The 20,468-nt window shown below is 36.3% G+C and overlaps 1 protein-coding gene across 1 annotated transcript in view; it reads right to left on the reverse strand.

Moving 5' to 3' along the window:
* Nucleotides 1–20,468, reverse strand: part of LOC103021590 (inactive N-acetylated-alpha-linked acidic dipeptidase-like protein 2) — a 678,577-nt gene that overhangs the window by 369,696 nt on the left and 288,413 nt on the right. The window contains exon 5 of the mRNA XM_049465756.1: nt 2,433–2,583. Coding sequence (XP_049321713.1) covers nt 2,433–2,583 — 151 coding nt within the window. The remainder of the gene's footprint in view (nt 1–2,432; nt 2,584–20,468) is intronic.

The raw sequence follows: 20,468 nt of genomic DNA on the forward strand, positions 1-20,468 counted from the left end.
GCTGAGTAGCCACCTGACAGCTGCAAACATCAGATCAGGCCAGCGAGCAAACAACACCCCGAACAAGCGCGCACCGCAATAACAAACCTCTGAAAACTCAACCTCTGTCCGACTGAACGCTGCGATCGGATTACAGCGGAGAGAGAGAGAGCTCTCTCTGATACAGACGGCGCGTTTGTTGCTGACACAAGATGCTAACTCTAAATCCACTTAGAGAAAAATCTGAGCTCTATTTAAGGGTGAGCGGCTGATGTGTGTAACTAACACCTCTCAGCGAGGAGAGTCACAGCTATTTACAGCGTTTCTTACTGGAGCTATCAGCTGTCTTATGACGTCTTGACACTTGACTTTTATGGTTATATATACAACATAGAGAAAATAAGTGTTTGCCCCTGTACAGATTTATTTTGCTTTTGCTTTTTTGTCATACTATCATTTTTCAGATCATCAAACAAACTTTAATATCAGACAAATATGACTTGAGTAAATATAAAAAAAACACTTTAAAAAATATATATCCGAACCAATCTAGCTCTGCATAAAAAAAGTGTTTGGTCCCTAAAAAATGTACTGAGTGTCACGGAGACCCAGGCAGGGAGACGAGGAGGCGGACACAAATGCAGGTAAGGGAAAAATGAATGATTTAATAAATAAATAACAAGTAAACAATGAAACAAGTAACGTAAACATGTAACCAAGATATAGAATATAGAATAATCAAAAACCAAAACAACGAGTGAAACTAGAGAACATAAACCTAAACAAACAAGAAGTACTTATGATAAACTAACGGAATAAATACAAGTAGCTAATCTAGAAAATAAACACAAAGCAGGGATATATACAAGGAGCTTAGGGAGACGGAAATAAACAGGAAACTAGAAACATAAAACTAGAGATAAACACAGAGGCAATGAAACACAGAGAAAGACGAACGACAGGGGAAGGTGCAAAGACAGACGGAGACAAAGTGGCAGTGGAGGGCTATTTATAGTAACACAAACACACTAGAATTGGAAACACCTGGGGAAGGGGCGGAGCTACAAATGAGACACACATGGAAAAGTACTGAGACAGGAGACACAGGGGAGCACAGGTCACGTGGGGAAGACACACAGAGACACGAGACGAGGCCAAGATGTGACACTGAGATTAATCACACTTTTTGGAAAGCTGAGTTCAATTTTACTACTAACCACAACCAGACCTGAATACTGCCAGACCCATAGAATCAAGAACTCACTTAAACAGAACCTGTCTGACAACATGAAGCAGATAAAAGTCTGAAGAATCTGAGAAAAAAATCAACAACAGATGAGAAAAAGATGAGTCACTGATCATCTATCAGTCTGGAAAAGGTTACAAAGTCATTTCTAAAGCTTTGAGACTCCAGAGAACCACAGTGATTCACTATTATTATTCACTAATGGAGAAAAAACATGGAACACTGGTGAACCTTCCCAGGAGTGACCGGCCGACCAAACAAAATTACTCCAAAAGGGCATGAAGAACTCATCCAGGAGATCCCAAAAGAACCCAGAACAACATTTAAAGAACTGCAGGTCTCACTCGCCTCAGTTAAGATCAGTGTTAATGATTCAATAATAAGAATAAAGAGACTGGGTGAAAATGGGTGTGGCCAGCAACAGCTCATTTGCATAAAAGTGACAAAGCCCTTAAAAGGCTCATTCTGAAAGGGACTGAAACTGGTAAGAATAGAGCTGATAAGATCTCTCTCTCTCTCTCTCTCTCTCTCTATATATATATATATATATATATATATATATATATAGTGTACAAATCGTATTAAGTACTGAACAAAATTAAAATATAAAAAATATATATATATATTATTTAAATGGATCCAACATTCATGCAATAAATGTGAAACTAAAGAAAACTCTCTTTCTTTTATGGACTATAGAGACAGTTACTGTAACAAAAACAGGATAAGAAAAATAAGAAGCATGTGTCCCAATACTTTTGACTATACAGCGTATGTTCTTTGGGCATTGAACAGGCTTTGTCCCAATAATAACACCAACACTGCCTCTCAGTATTCTGCAAAAGTCTTCAACTTGTACAGTATTGTGATTTTTTTTTAAATACTGTAGATTTCTATTCTAGGCCTGACACTGCAAACAAGCAAATGCTTGACTATACAGTACCTTTCTATCTCTCTTTCTCTCTCTCTCTCTCTCTCTCTCTCTCTCTTCCTCTTTACACTTGTCTAATCAAGCAGTCTGATACCTCGGAGGGCTGTGCCCGCATTAGACTTTCAGATTGGGTCGGGTTTGCCTGGCTGAGTAAAGCAGAGGAGTGGGAAAGCAACTGAGGCATATAATAAAGTCTTAAGAAGAGAGATTTTTTCTGACGGAGGAAAGTGGGGTTAAGCGGGCCGAGAGCTTCTCAGTGATGGGGTCGGTACTCACCAGTGCTGGGGTAGTCTGGAGTGGAGGGGTCTCCTCCTGGGTTTAATGTCACACCAAAGGCTTTCCACCATATTTCCTGCTCTGTGATGACATCACAGGGTTCCACATACAGAAGAGAACCTCCAAAGCCCATCTCAGCCAAACGGGACAGCTGTGGAGATAAAGGCAGAGCATCTTTTAACGGAGAATTTAAATGGTTTTCAACATTTCTGAAGCTTTTAATGTGCAACACATAAAAAAATGTTATATCAGAATCAGAGATAGACTTTATTGGCCAAGTATGCTCACATATACAAGGAATAAGCTACATGTTTCATGTATATTCATGTTATAACTTTTAGTGGGAGAACACCATAGAAATAAATAAAATAAAACAGAATAAAACAGAATAATAACAGCTTGTATAATTTAGTATAGATTTACTGTATTTACTGTCCTCTGAAAATAGCTAAACACACTTAGCCATTAATGTCTAAACTGCTGGCAACAAAATTAAGTACACCCCTAAGTGGAAATCTCCAGATTATTCCCAATTAGACATTTTCCCTCTTTGTTGTCCATGTGTCTCTTTACTGTTACAAGTTCTCAGGTGTAAATTGGGAGCAGGAATGTTAAATTTGGTGTTTTAGGTAAAATTCCATCATACTGGCCACTGGATATTCAACATGACACCTCATGGCAAAGAACTCTCTATGGATGTGAGAAATAGAATTGTTGCTTTCCACAAAGAGTGCCTAAGCTATAAGAAGATTGCTAACTATGGCATCACATCAATGTCAAAAGATAGGGGTCGCAAAAATAACTGGTGGAAAAAAAATTAACCAGTGTGTTTTAACATTTTACATGTGTAAATGAACTTCTCGTGAGTACAAATGTGAAACTCGCGAGCAAAAAAACATGCTGGTTCATTTTTTTCACCTGTAATTTTTTGCCCCCGACTTTTGACATTGATGTGACGCCATAGCTTACACCCTAAAACTGAGACATAGCACGATGGCCGATGCCATACAGTGGTTTTCCAGGACAGTTTCCACTCAGAACAACCCTTCCCAAGTTCGACCAAAAAAGTTGAGTCCACATGTTCAGCGTAATATCCAGATTTTGGCAAAAAAAAAAAAAAGTTGCATGAGTGCTGCCAGTATTGCTGCAGAGCTTGAAGAAGTGGAAGGTCAGTCTGCAGTGCTCAGACAATACGCCCACGCACTGCATCTACTATCAACTCTGTGTCTGCATGGCCATCATACCAGAAGGAGGAGGGAGCCTCTACTGAGGCTGATGTACAAGAAAGTTTGAGCAACAGTTTGCTGAGAACAAGCAGTAGAAGAGCATGAATGACTGAAATCATCAAGTAATCAAGAGGAAATCAACACAGACATGGGTAGAACACACCAAGCTAGAGGTCTGCACTCCCGCGGGAGTCCCGCGGGACCCGCGGGACCCGTCAGAATATGTTGCGGCGCGGGACAAAACTGAATTGTTATTGGCGGGAGCGGTAATTTAATCAATACAGGCCATGCGGGAGCGGGACCACATTAACATGTGGTCCCGCTCCCGCAAATTGATAAATAGTTAAGAAAATTATAATAATCACGCTATGATTCCCATGCAAGCAACAAAAAAACACAAGAAAAATCTCTCGGAGGATGGACACACACACACACATTTTCAGCATCTCCAGCAGGCGTGTGCAGAGGAGGGGGGGGGGGGGGGAGGGGGGTGTGTAATTTAAAGGACGACATTTACTATACTGGTGCAAAATAATAATAATAATAATAATAATAACAATAATAATAATAACAATAACAATAACATTGTTATTGTTATTATTATTATTGTTATTATTATTATTATTATTATTAATAATAATAATACAAATATTAATTAAACTAATTGAATTTAATTTTATATATTTTTACATTTATTATTTTATATAATATAGATCCACTTCTAATCCACTTCTAGGATTCTTGATGCACCTGATGGCATGTGTTTGGACTGCGAACTGAATTGCTGTTTTAATAAATACATATGTAAATTTGAAGCACTAAATGTAATTAATTCAATTCATATTAGGACTGCGGGACGGGAGCGGCGGGAATGTGTATGTGGCGGGCGGGAGCGGGATTAAAAGAAGTGATTTTTTTGCGGGAGCGGGCGGGAGCGGGACAAAAAGACGCGGGAGCGGGCGGGAGCGGGTTTAAAAAAACAGTCCCGCGCAGACCTCTACACCAAGCCACTCACAGACAGACAGAGTGAGATGTAGACACCATTTTCAGTTAACACATCTTTATATCACCATGGGAGCCATGGATATACGACTCTTACACTCCTTTTACTTGTGTCCAATTAACACTTATTTAGCAAATCTGTGTGTTTACTTGATTATGGCATATTTGGCACATATTTGGACTAAATCGGTTATACAGTATAGTATAAAAACTGTAAAAAAAAAAGTGTGCTGATCATTAATACATAATTTATTAAAATGATGAGCTAATGACAATTTGCATATTGAGGGAAATGTGTCAACACACACGCACATACATTTTACACCATGCATACTAGCCTGAAGGTGGAGCTGTAGCACAGATGTGTGCTGATGTGGATGCCATTTAGACATGCCAGTCTAAAGAAAAATGCGGATGGCGAAGTGTTTGACGGAGAGCAGATTTTCATTAATGTGGGTTAAACCTGAGGTCAACTCCGACACTTGATCCATACGTGGGAGAGGAGGAAGTGAAAATATTTATAGAAAAGAGGGATCAGGTGAGTCTGCTCTGGAGGAGTGTGTGTGTGTAGAGGAGTGTGTGTGTGTAGAGGAGTGTGTATGAGTGCGGTTCAAGAGCACTATAGGGCAGAACACTTGAGTGGCAGGAACGACCAGGGCCGGTGCTAACCATTTGGGTGCCCAAAGCCTCTACTTAATAATTTAAGTTTGATCTCCCATTACTCCAAAATGCTACAGTAAAATAACGTCATACTTATATCATTAATAGTATAGAAAGGCTTCTTTAAGAATTTAATGGTGTCATATCATAAATATTGCTAGTTTTTTTATAGTTTATAGAGCTACAAAATCTGGTTTATGCAAAACCGAATAGACATTTTTCCCAAGTTTGACCCCCCATTACTCTAAAATTATAAAGTAATATCAATTGACACTTATAAATATATTAGTATAGAAAGACATCTATAAGAATTGCATGGTGGAATTTTATAACAATTTGATTTTCTGGTTTTATAGGACTCCAAAATCTGGTTTATGCAAAACTGAATATAGACATTTTTCCCAAGTTTGACCTTCAATTACTCCTAAATGATACAGTTATATAATTTGATACTTATGTCATTAATAGTATAGACATTTTTATTCAATGATTTAATGGTTTCATTTGAAAATAGTTTGATTTGCTGGTTTTATATGATGCCAAAATCTGGTTTATGCAAAACCGAATAGACATTTTCCCCAAGTTTGATCTCCCATTACTTCAAAATGCTACAGTAACATTACTTGATATTATGTTAGTAATAATATATAAAAGAGTTCTTTAAGAATTTAATGCTGTCTTTTGATAACCATTTGATTTGCTTGTTTAATAGGACTCCAAAATCTGGTTTATGCAAAACCGAATAGACATTTTTCCTAAGTTTGACCTCCCATTAATCCAAAATGCTATAATAATATCACTTGAAACTTATAACACAATTAGTACAGAAAGGCTTCCTCAAAGATTCAATGGTATCATTTGATTACAGTTTGATTTGCTGGTTTTATAGGACTCCAAAATCTTGTTTATGCAAAACAGAATAGACATGTTTTCCAAGTTTGACCTATTACTTCAAAATGCTACAATAAAATAACTTCATACTTATATCATTAATAGTACGAAAAGGCTTCTTCAAGAAATTAATGGCATCATTTTATAACCATTCGATTTGCTGGTTTTATTGGACTCCGAAATCTGATTTGCAAATCTGAATGGATATTTTCCTAGGTTTGACCTCCTATCCATTACTCCAAAACGCTACAGTAAAATAACTTTATACTTATTTTACTAATAGTATAAAAATGGTTCTTCAAGGACTGTATGGCCTCATTTGATAATAATTTGATTTGCTGGTTTTATAGAGCTCCAAATATACATTTGATCTCCCATTACTCCAAAATGCTACAGTGAAATAACTTGATACTTATATCAATTATAGTATAGAAAGGGTTATTCAAGGATTTAATGGTGTCATTTGATAACCATTTGATTAGCTGGTTTTATAGGACTCCAAAATGTGGTTTATGCAAAACCAAATAGACATTTTCCCAAATTTGACCTCCCATTACTCCAAAATGCTACAATATTATTACTTCATACTCATATCATTAATATTATGTAAATACTTCTTCAGGAATGTAATGGTGGCATTTAATAAGAGTTTGATATGCTGGTTTTATAGGACGCCAAAATCTGGTTTATGCAAAACCGAATAGACATTTTCCCCAAGTTTGACCTCCTATTACACCAAAATGCTACAGTAAAATAACTTCATACTTATAGAATTAATGGTATGTAAATATTTCTTTAAGAAGGCAATGGTTTCATTTGAGTTTGTTTTGCTGGTTTTATAGGACCCCAAAAACTATGCCAAACTAAATGGACATTTTTCCTAGGTTTCACCTCCCATTACTCCAAAACGCTACGGTAATAGCACTTGAAACGTATACCTTGAATACATGAGAATGAGATATTTATGTATTTAGTTGTGTGATCTGATATCTATTAATTTTCATGTTTTATAAGAACTGTATACAACCAAATAGGCAATTTTCCTACATTTCCCATCTCATTAGTTTAAATTATGACAGCATTATTACAGCATACAGAATAAAAACTATTTTCCAAGTGTTCTTTAAGTGTTCTTTAAGAATTCAGTGGTGCCATTTAATTAATCCTTTAATTTTTTTTTTGTTTCATAGGAGTCTACATCTTGCCATCCCGTTACTCCAAATACCTAAAGTAATATAATTTGAAAATTACATGATTAATGCTATGGAAAGTGTGTTTTTTTTTTTTTTTTTTTAAGACTAAAGTGGTGTAATTTGAAAGCACCTTGATTTTCTTCTTTCATAAAACTATTATTAAAATTCATCATCCAATCATTTAAGTAGTGCTCTTTGTATTTGCTCAGGTTATCTGATATTATATGTCTGATATAAAAGTGTGTTTGATAATCGGAAAAATATTAGTATGATGAAAAAGCAAAAACAAAGGGGAGGCTTATACTTTTTTGGCACCACTTTAAAATAAGACTATCTTTATAAAGGGTTTATAAATGGTTTACAATTAGTTTATTAATGATAACTAATTACTAATCATTAATAATCAGTTATAACACATTCGTAGAAAGGGCAAAAACACTGTGGGTTCACTATTTGGCAAACAACAGGTCATTGTTGCCCTTACTAATTGGTAACCATTTATAAACTAATTTTAAATCATTTATAAACCCTTTATAAAGGTAGTCTTATTTTAAAGTGGTACAACTTTGTTTTTTACGCCACTGTACAGACAGGTTGCAGATACAGGTTCAAACTGTATGAATTTACTGTATAAATACTGTGCTTTTAAAAAAGCAATAACTGGATAAACTGAATCTATAATAAAAACGACTCTATTTATCACTGGAAGTGGATTTTGACCGAGATTTTTTTTTTATTTTAAATACTGTACTCGCCAATACACTTCTCTCAATGTACTCAAAGCTCATACAGCTCTTCAGTGAGGTCGTGTCGTTTTTTAAAGCCGAGCCAAGAGGGCTTAATTTGTCATTTCAGCCGTGTACAGGTGCACAGTGGAGCGAAATAACGTTCCTCCAGGACCACAGCATTACACGAGACATGTGCGGTGGATGTAATTCACTGTGTAGCTGAACACAGGAGCCATTTAGCCATTAAGACAGATGTTATATATATAGATAGATAAATAAATACCCTCTTCAAAAAAATGCATCAAAAGAAATGAAACACCAGCAGATGACATGTCTCTCCAAACCATCACTGATCATCAGTAAATTTGGTACCACTTTAAAATAAGACTATCTTTATAAAGGGTATATAAATGGTTAATTACAATTAGTTTATTTATTGTTACTAATTAGGTTGTAAATGCCTTACAAATCATTAATAATCAGTTATAACACATTCGTAGAAAGGGCAACAATGACCTGTTGTTTGCCAAATAGTGAACCCACAGCCATTTATATAGTTGCCCTTTCTAGGTATGTGTTATAACTGATTATTAATGATTTTTAAGGCATTTAGAACCTAATTAGTAACCATTAATAAACTAATTGTAAACCATTTACAAACCCTTTATAAAGATAGTCTTATTTTAAAGTGGTACCGTCAATTTTACATTTCGTTTGTAAATCAAAGGAGCAGTGTCTGGAGGAACTTGAGGCTGCTTGAGGTCTAGTGTGAAGTTTCCACCAATCAGTGATGGTTTGGAGAGTCATGTCTGTCATCTGCTGGTGTTGAACCACTGTGTTTTATTATCAAGTCTAAAGTCAGTGCAGTTTTGTTTTCCCACAAAATCTTACAGCACTTCATATCTTACAGCTTCCCTCTGCTACTGACAAGTTTAATAGAGATGCAGATTTCATTTTCCAGCAGGACTTGGCACACTGCCCACCCTGCTAAAAAAAAAAGTAACAGTTGGTCTTATATAATATTCTAATTTTTTGAGACACTGATTTTAGTTTTTTTTTCATTGGCTGTAACCATAATCATAATCATCAACAATAAAATAAATAAACACCTTAAATAGATCACTCTGTGTGTAATACTGTACATCTATATAATATATGAGTTTCACATTTTGAACTGAATTATATAATGATTTAAAAAATGTAACTTCATATATCACTCAGTGATATTCTGATTTTTTAAAGATGCACCTGTATGTTTAGAATTTATTATTTATTAGATGCAACTATTCTTGCAGCCATTTCTTTGAGGATTAGTGTATTTTTTATGCATTTTGAAAATTACAAAAGTGCTTTTAAAACCTTTTTTAGAATAAATTGATGATAAAATAGATGATTCAGCAGAACCATCTCTTTAATACAACACACAACATATCAGTCCAAACTTCTGGATACACATTCTCATTAATAAATGTTCTTTATTTGTATTACCATTTACTACATTGTAGATTAACCCTCCTATTATGTTAATTTCTCAGGAACAGCAATGTTTATGGGGTTAATTTTACCCGGTGCATGTTTAACTATCCAAAAGATGTCTAAAACCCAAAACAATCCTTACAAGCAGTGTTAATGTTTATAATAACTAACTTTATTACTAACTATTCTATCCATACTCAGTGCAATTATAATGAGGTGTTCCTTACATCTTACAGGTAATGATTCAATTAAAATAATTCACTTGTTTTTCATAAAAAAAAAATACATGTTTCACTACTTTCTTACTTTTGAAAAAACAACATATAAAACAATAGTTTTACATAACATTGAAACAAAACATTGCAATTTAGTTTCAGTTTTAGTTGTTTTTAGTTTTTTTTTTTTTTTTGCAGGAGGTGGTTGTTGCAAATATGTGAAATAAACCATTTTCATATTATATGTTGATTACACTAATTAAGCAGAAGAAGTTTCATACTGAAAAAAATATTTTTTTTCTAGATCTTCGAACTTTAACCCTCCTATTATGTTTAGGTGTCAAATTGACCCCAAACAATGCTGATGTATACAAAATGTGTACAGGACACAGAACACATACATCTCAATAATTTTATATTTACCCAGTTGTCCCCAATAAATTAGGAAAAGTCACCAAATATGAAGTAAATAAAATTATGTTAACTGCTTATTTTAAGGGGCGTTAAACATGGAATGGGGTCAAATTATTATAAATAATGCTTTGAATTAGTTGCTGTTTTTTTATTTATTTATTTTTTTTTTAGTTAATTTATAAAAGATATGCTTATAGGTTACAATAACTATAATATATATTTCCTGATTAAATATTATGTAATGTTTTACATGCACCTATTCTCTGAAGGGTTAGAAGAAATCTACAATGTAGATTAAATCTATTAAAAGATTAAAATAGAAGGAGTGTTATCCAAACTTTTGACTGGTACTTAATAAATAAATAAATAAGCTTTAATAAACCTTTATCCTGCCTAGCAATGTACTTTCTGCTACAAGGTCGAAAGATTATTGCATGTTCAGTAAAGCACAATGTGGATTTGTGGTCAATGGTAATATGACCTTCTCTCGCTGTGTGTACATCAAGCGTTTAGTCAATCAGCCAATCAGATTTCAGAATGAGAACTATTCATTTCCTAATGATGAACAAATAAGCACCAGCATTGCATTTTCAATAGCATAGCATAGTCCTCAATAATTAATTTATAAGCAATTTGAGAACAAAAAAACTCAAAGGCTCAAAACAAAGCTGTTGCGTATTCTATGTTTTTTTTATTATTTATAAGATCTGGTAGTATAGTAGACTAGTAGTGCTTGTAACCCACTTTGTAGAAGCCATTTATTTGCCGTGAGTCGCTGTTAACGCACCGCGTTCGCCTTGAACATCCAGTGCGCCGTCTCAATGCCGTCGCTAATGGCGTGGCTGAGGAGCATATGTACAGCATTCAGTCATATACGCTCGCCTGTTTGCATAGAGCTTCAATCAAACGGGGCTGTATGCACAAAAGCACCTTGGTACCTGACATCTATATGATGAGGCGCCGTGACCTTTCTCCCAGTGATCTGGATAAATGGACCGGCGAGAGCGAGAGCGAGTAAAATCTGCAATAGAGAGGATGGGAGGTTCCTTCCCAGGGAGCTCACAGCACCTTATGGGTATTTATTTTTTTTTATGTAGCATCTCTAAGCCACAGACAATATTGTCACGGTTCACGACCCTCGTGCTAAATGCCAACAAGCGCTAACACCTTGTCTTTCAAACAAAATTGGAAGAGCACAAATAAGCACACAGCACTTGACATTTACTTACAAAACTCCACAGCGCACAGCCCGGCGCTGAGAGCCACAGAGCACGCGCTAATTATATCAGCAAATGCTGCTATAAGTGTTTGGTATTCGGGCGAAATCTAACGTCTCCCAATCTAGAGATTATAGACTAGAAAATACAGGAATAAATCGCCAATCCTGAATTCTTAACCCTTGTGTAGTGTTCGGGTCTGTGGGACCCGTTTTCATTTTTTCAAAAAAAAAAAATTCTAACTCAAACTCATTGGCATTGGCTCATTTTTTGTGAAAAACATATATCAAAACACATTTTCGATAAACACACACTGTACACCCCCCCCCCCTCCCCCCCTACACATTTATATTACATACAGTATGTTTGGCCAAGGGTTAATAAACATTGCTTCATTTGTAAATTTGAAACTAAACAAATTTTCTACTCATATATTGAATTTAATTCATTTTATTTTCCATTGTATTAAAAAACTAATAAAAAAAGAGTAGCACTTTTTGAAAGAAATGTAACATAAGAAAGGTAAAGGGCAAATATTAACCATGTAAGCTGTTTATATTGCTTGCAATTTAGGTGAAGCAAGCATGTGTAAAGCATTTTAATGTAAAACTGCTTAATTTTGCTGAATTAAATACAAGTAACAAAGTAAACGAGTAACAAAAATATGAACACCACACAAGGGTTAATTACAGTCATAAGTTAAAATCCTTCTTATTAATATATATATATATATATATATATATATATATATATATATATATATATATATATATATATATATATATATATATATTTGTCTCACTATAAAGCACACTTAAAATGCTTGAATTTTCCCAAAAATTGTCAGTACACCTTATAATCCTTATGTACGTATTGTACCAGTTAGGTTGTAAAAAGCAGTAAAGCCACTCTGCTCCATTACAGGAGTTTTAGTTTAGTACTCTATCACGGAGGCTGATACACGCTAGCTCTTTTTTCCATTCAGAGGTGAGTATTCTTGGCCTGTAGCCTGCTGCCGCTAACACTGGCTAGCACTGCTGGAGCAGTATTAGCATTAGCAGTGTTGGGCACGTTACTTTGAAAAAGTAATAAGTTGTAGTGACTAGTCACTCCTCCAAAAAAGTAACTGAGTTACTCCACTATAAAAGTAACTAGTTACCAGTAAAAGTAACTATTACGTTACTATTACATTTTTTATTTATTTAAATGAAGCAACAGGTGTAGTCAATCGTAAGTTTAAGATTTTTTATCAACCTCACTGTGATCTATAGTTCTATAAATCTGTTTTCAGCTTCTCCTCCTTCTGTGTGTGTGAGGCTCGTATGTGCCTCTCTCACACAGCAGAACTTTTTGTCGGAGGGCGGGGCTGCGCTCATGCAGCGGCTCTCTCTATTGAAATGAATAGAGATGTGGATGCGCTGTGCTGGTGGACGGATAGAGGACGCGTCTTTCTTGTGTGCGCGCCGCACTAACACTAAAATTTAATTACAAGTCACGGCCCACAAAACATCGTTCTGCAGGCCGCGAGTTTGAGACCCCTGATTTAAAGCGCTCACTACAGAATACTGTCTTCCTCTGAGGATGAGCCTGCGGACCCCTAGAGTGTGCTTCGCGGCCCCCTGGTGGTCCGTGGCCCACCGGTTGAGAAAACCCAGTTTATCTCATCCTCCTCTCCCTTGTAACTCACACACACACACACACACACACACACACACACATGTGCGTCATTGTCTGTATGTGTGAAGTTAAAAAAAAAGTTAATTAAGTAATTAAGTTAAGTAATTAGTTAGATTACTCCTTACTGAAAAAAGTTTTCAATGCCGTTACTCCCATCACTGAGTATTAGCCGCTAACCACGGTAAGCATTAGCTTTAGCATTTGCCATTTAGTTACTTTGAGGACACAGTAAAAGTACACTATTATACAAGCTATAGACTAACTACTACTTTACATTGTATCAAAGTGTTGTATTTTCAGTGTTGTTCAAAAAGTGCTGCCACTATGATTGGGAGATTGCTGGTTCGACTCCTGGTCATGCAGCTTGCCATCAGCCGTCGAGACAACCCAAGTAAGCACAATTGGTCTTGCTCTCTCTCACTCTTTGGGTGGGTATAGTACATGGCACTCTCTCTTTCCCCTCATCACTCTTAGGGTGATGTGGATCAGCACAAGGCTGCATCTGTGAGCTGATGTATCAGAACCGAGTTGCTGCGCTTTCCTCCGAGCGTTAGCACGGTGATGATACTCAGCAATGCTGCATCAGCATGGTTTACGCACTAGTCCTCTCCCTCCTTGTGTTGTAGCATCACTAGTGATTTGGGGGGGGGCTGAGTAGCAGTTCAATGGGTGGGACAATTGGCCTAGCTAAATTTGGAGAAAAAATGAGAGAAAATTTTAAATATGTGAGGGGTGTAGTCACTTCTGTTGTTTGAGATACTGTTAATATTATGACAGGCCTGTTTAGAAACCTTGAGTATATTGTGCAACCCAGTGCAACCATGATGTTCTTAAGAAGGTTTTCAGAGCCCAGAATACATATAGAATTCAGTGTAAAGTATTTCACAACTGCTTTGAAAGAGAATCTTCTAATCAGATGAAAAGAGATATTGACTGAGGAGTGATATGAAGTTGTGAAGCAAGCCCAATATCACTCCAGTTTGAGGTCTGAATTTTGAAGAAATAACGGGAAGCTGAGCCTGGAGAAAAGACAGAACAGCACACACACACAAAGACATTAATGGGGCACTAAGCCTCATGATTTCAGCTGACCCTACCCTCAGCTTAATCTGATAAAGGCTTAAAAATGGGAGGGGCACTGGCTGGGTGATGTATGGGTTTAGAGGCAGCAGCAGTGTGCCTCTGGTAGCAGTGAGACGCAGATGATTGGACGTCATCAGCAGGGGAATGGTATTATTGATTGATTGACTAATTTGCATATTGTAATGTGTCTGTGTACTAAAGTACTCGGAAACATCATCCTCAACTTTAGCACAGTTGAACCTGAGAGGAGCTGCAGAGGCAGAAATTACCACAATAAAAGTGTTTTTTTTTAACCCTTGTGTGGTGTTGATATTTTTGTTACTCGTTTGCTTTGTTACTTGTATTTAATTCAGCAAAATTAAGGAATTTTACATTAAAATGCTTTACACATGCTTGCTTCACCTAAATTGCAAGCAATATAAACAGCTTACATGGTTAATATTTGCCCTTTACCTTTCTTATGTTACATTTCTTTTAAAAACTGCTACTTTTTTTATTAGTTTTTTAATAAAATGTAAAAGAAAATGTAAAAGAAAATGAATTAAACTCAAGATATGAGTAGAAAAATTGTTTAGTTTCAAATTTACAAATGAAGCAATGTTTATTAGCCCTTGGCCAAACATACTGTAGGAAATATAAATTTGTAGGGGGCGGGGTTATCAAAAATGTGTTTTGATATATGTTTTTCACAAAAAATGAGCCAATGCCAATGAGTTTGAGTTAGAAAGAAATATTTTTTTAGTATCATTTGATGAAAAATGAAAACACACAAGGGTTAAAGGTTAGAAAATATAGTTTATATAATTTTAATCAGGACTGGTATGTTTCATTACTTCAAAGGAACACATTTCAGCTATTATTAATGGAAAAATTATATATATTTTAGGGCTTAGTAGCTCTTTAACACGTTCTTAGCCCATTGCCCTGTAGCTAAACCCCCATGAACATACCTTAATTTGTGATATATCTTAATACATACATTTTATTTCACGCCCAATTTATTTGCTGGCTGGATGTATTGCTGGATAGACTATTCCTAACCCTGCAGTGACACTGACAAAAATACCAGCAATGCTGCTGCACCTAATATATCCACACCTGCACAACTCATCTACAACGGCTATACTGAGAATAGTCCACTATACATATAATATCTGATGGATGGATGAAGGAAGACTATTAACTTGTGTATCACATTTAATCAAAATGCATCTTCAGTGCTGTGAAAACTGTGATGCTCCAACACCAGGAGGGTAAAGACTAGCACACGCCTCCTCTAACACATGTAAAGTGAGACTCCGCCTCTTTTTAAACTGCTGCTGATGCTGTAGCATTGCTGAGTAGCATCACAGCTCTAACTCTCGGAGGAAAATGCAGCGACTCAGTTCTGATACATCAGCTCACAGATGCAGCCTTGTGCTGATCCACATCACCCTAGGAGTAATGAGGGGAAAGAGCGCCATCTAATGTACCCACCCAGAGAGAACAAGACCAATTGTGCTCTCTCAAGGCTCTGGCAGCTGATGGCAAGCTCCATGACCGGGATTCGAACCAGCGATCTCACGATCATAGTGGCAGTGCTTTCTACTGCTGGACCACTTGGTACCCTGTTTGTCACATTTATAATATAATAACTATTTTTAATATAACAATGTAAGGTGAAGACAGCACAAATAAATGAAAAAAAAATAATGTTTAAATGAAGATAAATAATTTTAAAACCTTATATAACTAATGTGAAAAAGTGTAGCGTCAAATCTATTTTTTTCCTGTGATCCAGACTATGAAGAAACACATAAGGAATCATGTAGTAAATTTAAAAGTGTTAAACAAACCTGTGCAACAGAGGCAGCCCTTGCTTTTCATTTCCTGTGGCAGTCCTAATGAGTGCCAGTTCCATCATACTGTTTTTTATGTTCTTTGCAGTTTTAATTAATTCAGATTGACTGACCTTTATTTCTTAACGTCATTTTTTTATTGGCTCTGGGTGGTCCAGCAGGTTAAGTGCTGCCACCATGATCAGAAGATCGCTGGTTCGAATCCTGTTCATGATGCAGTTTGCCAACAGCTACCGGAGCCCTGAGAGAGCACAATTGGCCTTGCTCTCTCTCTCTGGGTGGGTACAGTAGACGGCGCTATTTCCTCTTATCACTCCTAGGGTGATGTGGATCAGCACAAGGCTGCGTCTGTGAGGTGATGTATTAGAACCTTGTCGCTGTACTTTCCTTCGAGCGTTAGCGCTGTCATGCTACTCGGTAATTCCAAAAGAGGTGAAGTCTGATTTCACATGTGACTGCTCCTGGTGTTGGGGCAGCACTAGTGATAGTGGCTTGGGTATTTGGCCTTGTAAATTAAGGAGAAATTGGGAAAAAAGTTAGAAATAAAATTATTAAAGTTGTTTTTTTCTTTACTTAGTTAGTTATCTTTACTTAGAGTAGTACACTTCTTATAATATGGATTAAAACATTTCTCAAATAGAGTATTCATTTAACACATTATAGGTGACTACCTAGAGGTGCCAACTTTCAAGAATTATGTTTTATTAAACACGTTTTGTTAATTAAATTATACAATATGTATTTCTTAACAATTTGGATGACTTTAATATTTAATCTACAATCTACAGTGCTCAAAGAATGAATATGATCGGCGCCGCTTTTCTCTAGACAGTAGATTCTGTTATACAGCTGATAAGAATCATCATTTTCTGACTGATTGTCTTTATCTGGAGCGGTCCAAAAGCTTGATCCTCATGGACTACGGGACTAAGCACCCAGTTTAAAGGAAATCGATACTCTTTCCCAAACAAATGCTGGATAAGAAAGCCAGGTAGTGTTAGAATACAGAGCAGGAGCACAGAGTACAGGATCAGTGCTGCAACAAAAACTACACTTTTCAGATTAAAGTATTAAAGTATTAAAGCTTTTACATAAAAATGGTGTTTTTTTTTTATTATGTAAATCTATATTTAGAAGGTCAATTTTAGATGTTCATCTATGATAGATGTCCACTGCAAAGGACACAAAAAAAAAACAGTAATTATAAAGGGTTAAAATTACAAAAATATAAAATGTCAATGTCAAAAAAAGTCCTTGTGCTCTTTTGGCCACACCCCCACAATGAAGAACCTCCTGACAGTACAGTAGTAGCATTTTTCTACCAAAAGAACTGTGGTTCAGTTCTGGCTTTTAATAACTGTGTGTAAGGAGGTAGCTCACCTAAAGGTGGATTTTAACCACAAACCTTATGGGTGGGGGACTAGAGTAAACTAAGTGAGCTACCAACTGAATTATTTATAGAGAGACCCAAGTTCAGAGTGGAACTGAGATACGGGTTAACAAGGGATATATGTATTTTAAATAGAAACTGAAAAGTTGCTTTACAGAGGGAAAAACCCAACCTCTGCTTAGTAAAACAAATGAAAATGCACTGCACTGCTGGAGGAGTTAAATAAGTGATTTGGACCAAAGGGACAACTAACCCTGCGTTCACACTGGAACGCGACGAGTCGCTTGTGTCGCCCAGCGTTTGTCGCTTGTGGGCGTGTCAAGCTCAACGCCCGCGTTTATCATGGTCCAGCCTCCGACAAGAAAAAAGGCACAAAAAAGGAATCACTTGGCCACTTTATTCTCCAGCTATAACTCCCAAACTTGCTGGACTCTTGTGCGTTTCTGTGATTTAACTGCGCTGGAAACGCAGCCGTTCCCACAGACTGATGTGGGTCCACCCCGTTCAACAGAAAGAACAGGGAAAGAAACTAGAAATTCAGAGAGCAGGAGCTTGAGGACGTCGAACCGCCTTGTTTGTGATTGGTCCAAAGAAAAGCTAGGAGCCAATCGGGTTAGAATGTCGCTTCACCGCGTCATAACTCATTTGCATAAAGTTGAGAAAAATTCATCTCCGTGTCGCTTGTCGCTCTGTCGCTTTGTCGCTTGTCGCCTCTCGCGTGTCGCGGCGACAAATCGCGCCCTGCCATAGGAAATGAATGGTCGCCTGTCGCTTTGTCGCTTTCCAGTGTGAACGCAGGGTTAGACTGCCAGGGGAAGGCTGGCCAGCTCAAATATCACAGAGCAAAGAAAATCCAAGACTAAACTTCCCAAACAAATAAACAAACTCAAAATGCTTAGAGGGAAAACTATTTCTTTCCCTTTCACTTTTTTTTTTTTTTTTTTTTGGAAAGGAGAGTTTCCAGAGAAACCCTGAGAGGAAACCTCAGAAGGGTAGGTCTGGGATACACAATAGCTAAGAGCAAGAGATTCAAGGAGAACACTCGAGAGAGACTTGTGCGTGTCAGGCAAACTCAAGACTGAGCACAGGGCTAGGGGTTGGCTCTCCTTAAATAGGAGAGGACCAGGTGTTGCTAATTGCCTGTAATCAGGGTGCAGTGGTTCTGGGTTTCCCTCTGGTGGCTGGGGGTGGTTTATTTTATTTTCAGAAATAAAATGAAAAATGAATTATTTATATGGAAGAAGGGTTTTGGCAGCTCTACATTTTGCTATAATTTGTTTACAATCATCATATAAAATCATAAACTGCTGCCTTTAACTGGTTAGATATTATAGTGATTTGAAGCAGTAATGGTATTTTCTTTCTCCAAAGGACTGAAAACTTTATAATAATAAAAACTACCACTTTAATAAGTCATTTTGCAGTAATAAGGCTGTTATTGCGTGGACTACTCCTATATAAACAGAAAACCGCAGTGTCTCTTTAACAGAGCGCTTTCTGCAGAGTGGGAAGTCTCTGAGAGACAGTATCTGTGGCCAAGCAGCCCCCACCTCACTTTCAGCTGGCTGAACTCGACACCTGATTGGCTGACAGACCTCATTTGCATTTCGTCACGTGCAGTAGAGTCTGCTGTGTAAGTAGACACTGGACACTTGGCGGAGCGTGGAATACAGCGCGTTTAATAAGGAGTTAAAATTTATATAAATTATGAATTTATATAAATTATACAAAACCCAAGCAGGTTTTAACTGTAAACATGCGCTGTGATGCGCTCTTTCAGCTCTAATTCAGGAAAGGTACATCCTACAGTAAAACGGAGCACAGTTCCGGAATCCAGAGATCCAGACGGTTCGAATAACATGACCGCATTCGATCAAATATGGACGTACAAAAAACGCAAATATGAAAGTTATGAATCATAACTTTGAGAAGCAAGGCATATTTCGCCCTAAATGTTTATTTTCTGAAAGGAGATACTGCTAAATAGGCTAGATAACCGAAAAGCAGAGATTCTAAGCTTTAAAATGGTATATTGGGTGTCTATATTGAACCCATAAGTATTCATAACTATTCATAAACACAGCAAGATATTATATTTAATAAATTTCGTGTTAAGAGGTTAACCAGCCCACAATTCCACCAGTTTTAGTAGAACTGTCAAAACGTCACATCATTTGTCCCAACAAAGGGCGCTGCACAGCGGCGGTTTGCGCTGGAGAGCTTAGTATTCTTCTGATCCCACTGAGAACTAATATTCCTGGTTCCAGAACCTGATGTTTTAGGTAAAAACGCAGCGAATGGTTCAAAATTAGGGTCGCAAACCAGAACGCTGAGAGTTCAACATCAGTGGAAAAGCAGCATAGGATGCTTAACTAAAACATATGTACATTACAGTGAAGAAAAAAAAAACATTTTAATGTACTTACTTTACTTTTTTGGTTAATATTTACTGATAATTAATCAATTCTCTCTCTCTCTCTCTCTCTCTCTCTCTCTCTCTCTCTCTTTCGCAGAGCGGAGCTGAATTCAACGCGAGGCTACAAATAATATAAAACTCGGTTCAGTTAAATAAAAATAAGTAAGGACCTGTAAGTTCATCAAATATTGTCAAATATAAAGGAGAGGTTGAGGTTCTGGTGAGCTGTTTTCATGATTTGAAACTGAAACTTAATCAGAAAGCCTGTGATTGTTTTTTGTTAATGAGTTAATATTTTATATTATTTATTTTTTTATTCATTTTAATTAATTTTACTAATCAAATCATTATATATATATATATATATATATATATATATATATATATATATATATATATATATATATATATTTTTTTTTTTTTTTTTTTTTTTTTTGAATTGCCGTGTTCTTAGTTTATTGATATAAATTTGATAATCTCTTATCATTCTTATTATTTTACTTTACTTTCACTGCTATTATTATTTTCTTCATAAGATATAAATTCTTTACTTTTTATGTCAATTTTTATGATCTTTTTAAAATGTCCTATTTTTCCTTTTTTTATGTAT

This window comes from Astyanax mexicanus, chromosome 16, assembly GCF_023375975.1.
Source record: "Astyanax mexicanus isolate ESR-SI-001 chromosome 16, AstMex3_surface, whole genome shotgun sequence".
NCBI classification, from domain to species: Eukaryota; Metazoa; Chordata; class Actinopteri; order Characiformes; family Acestrorhamphidae; genus Astyanax; species Astyanax mexicanus.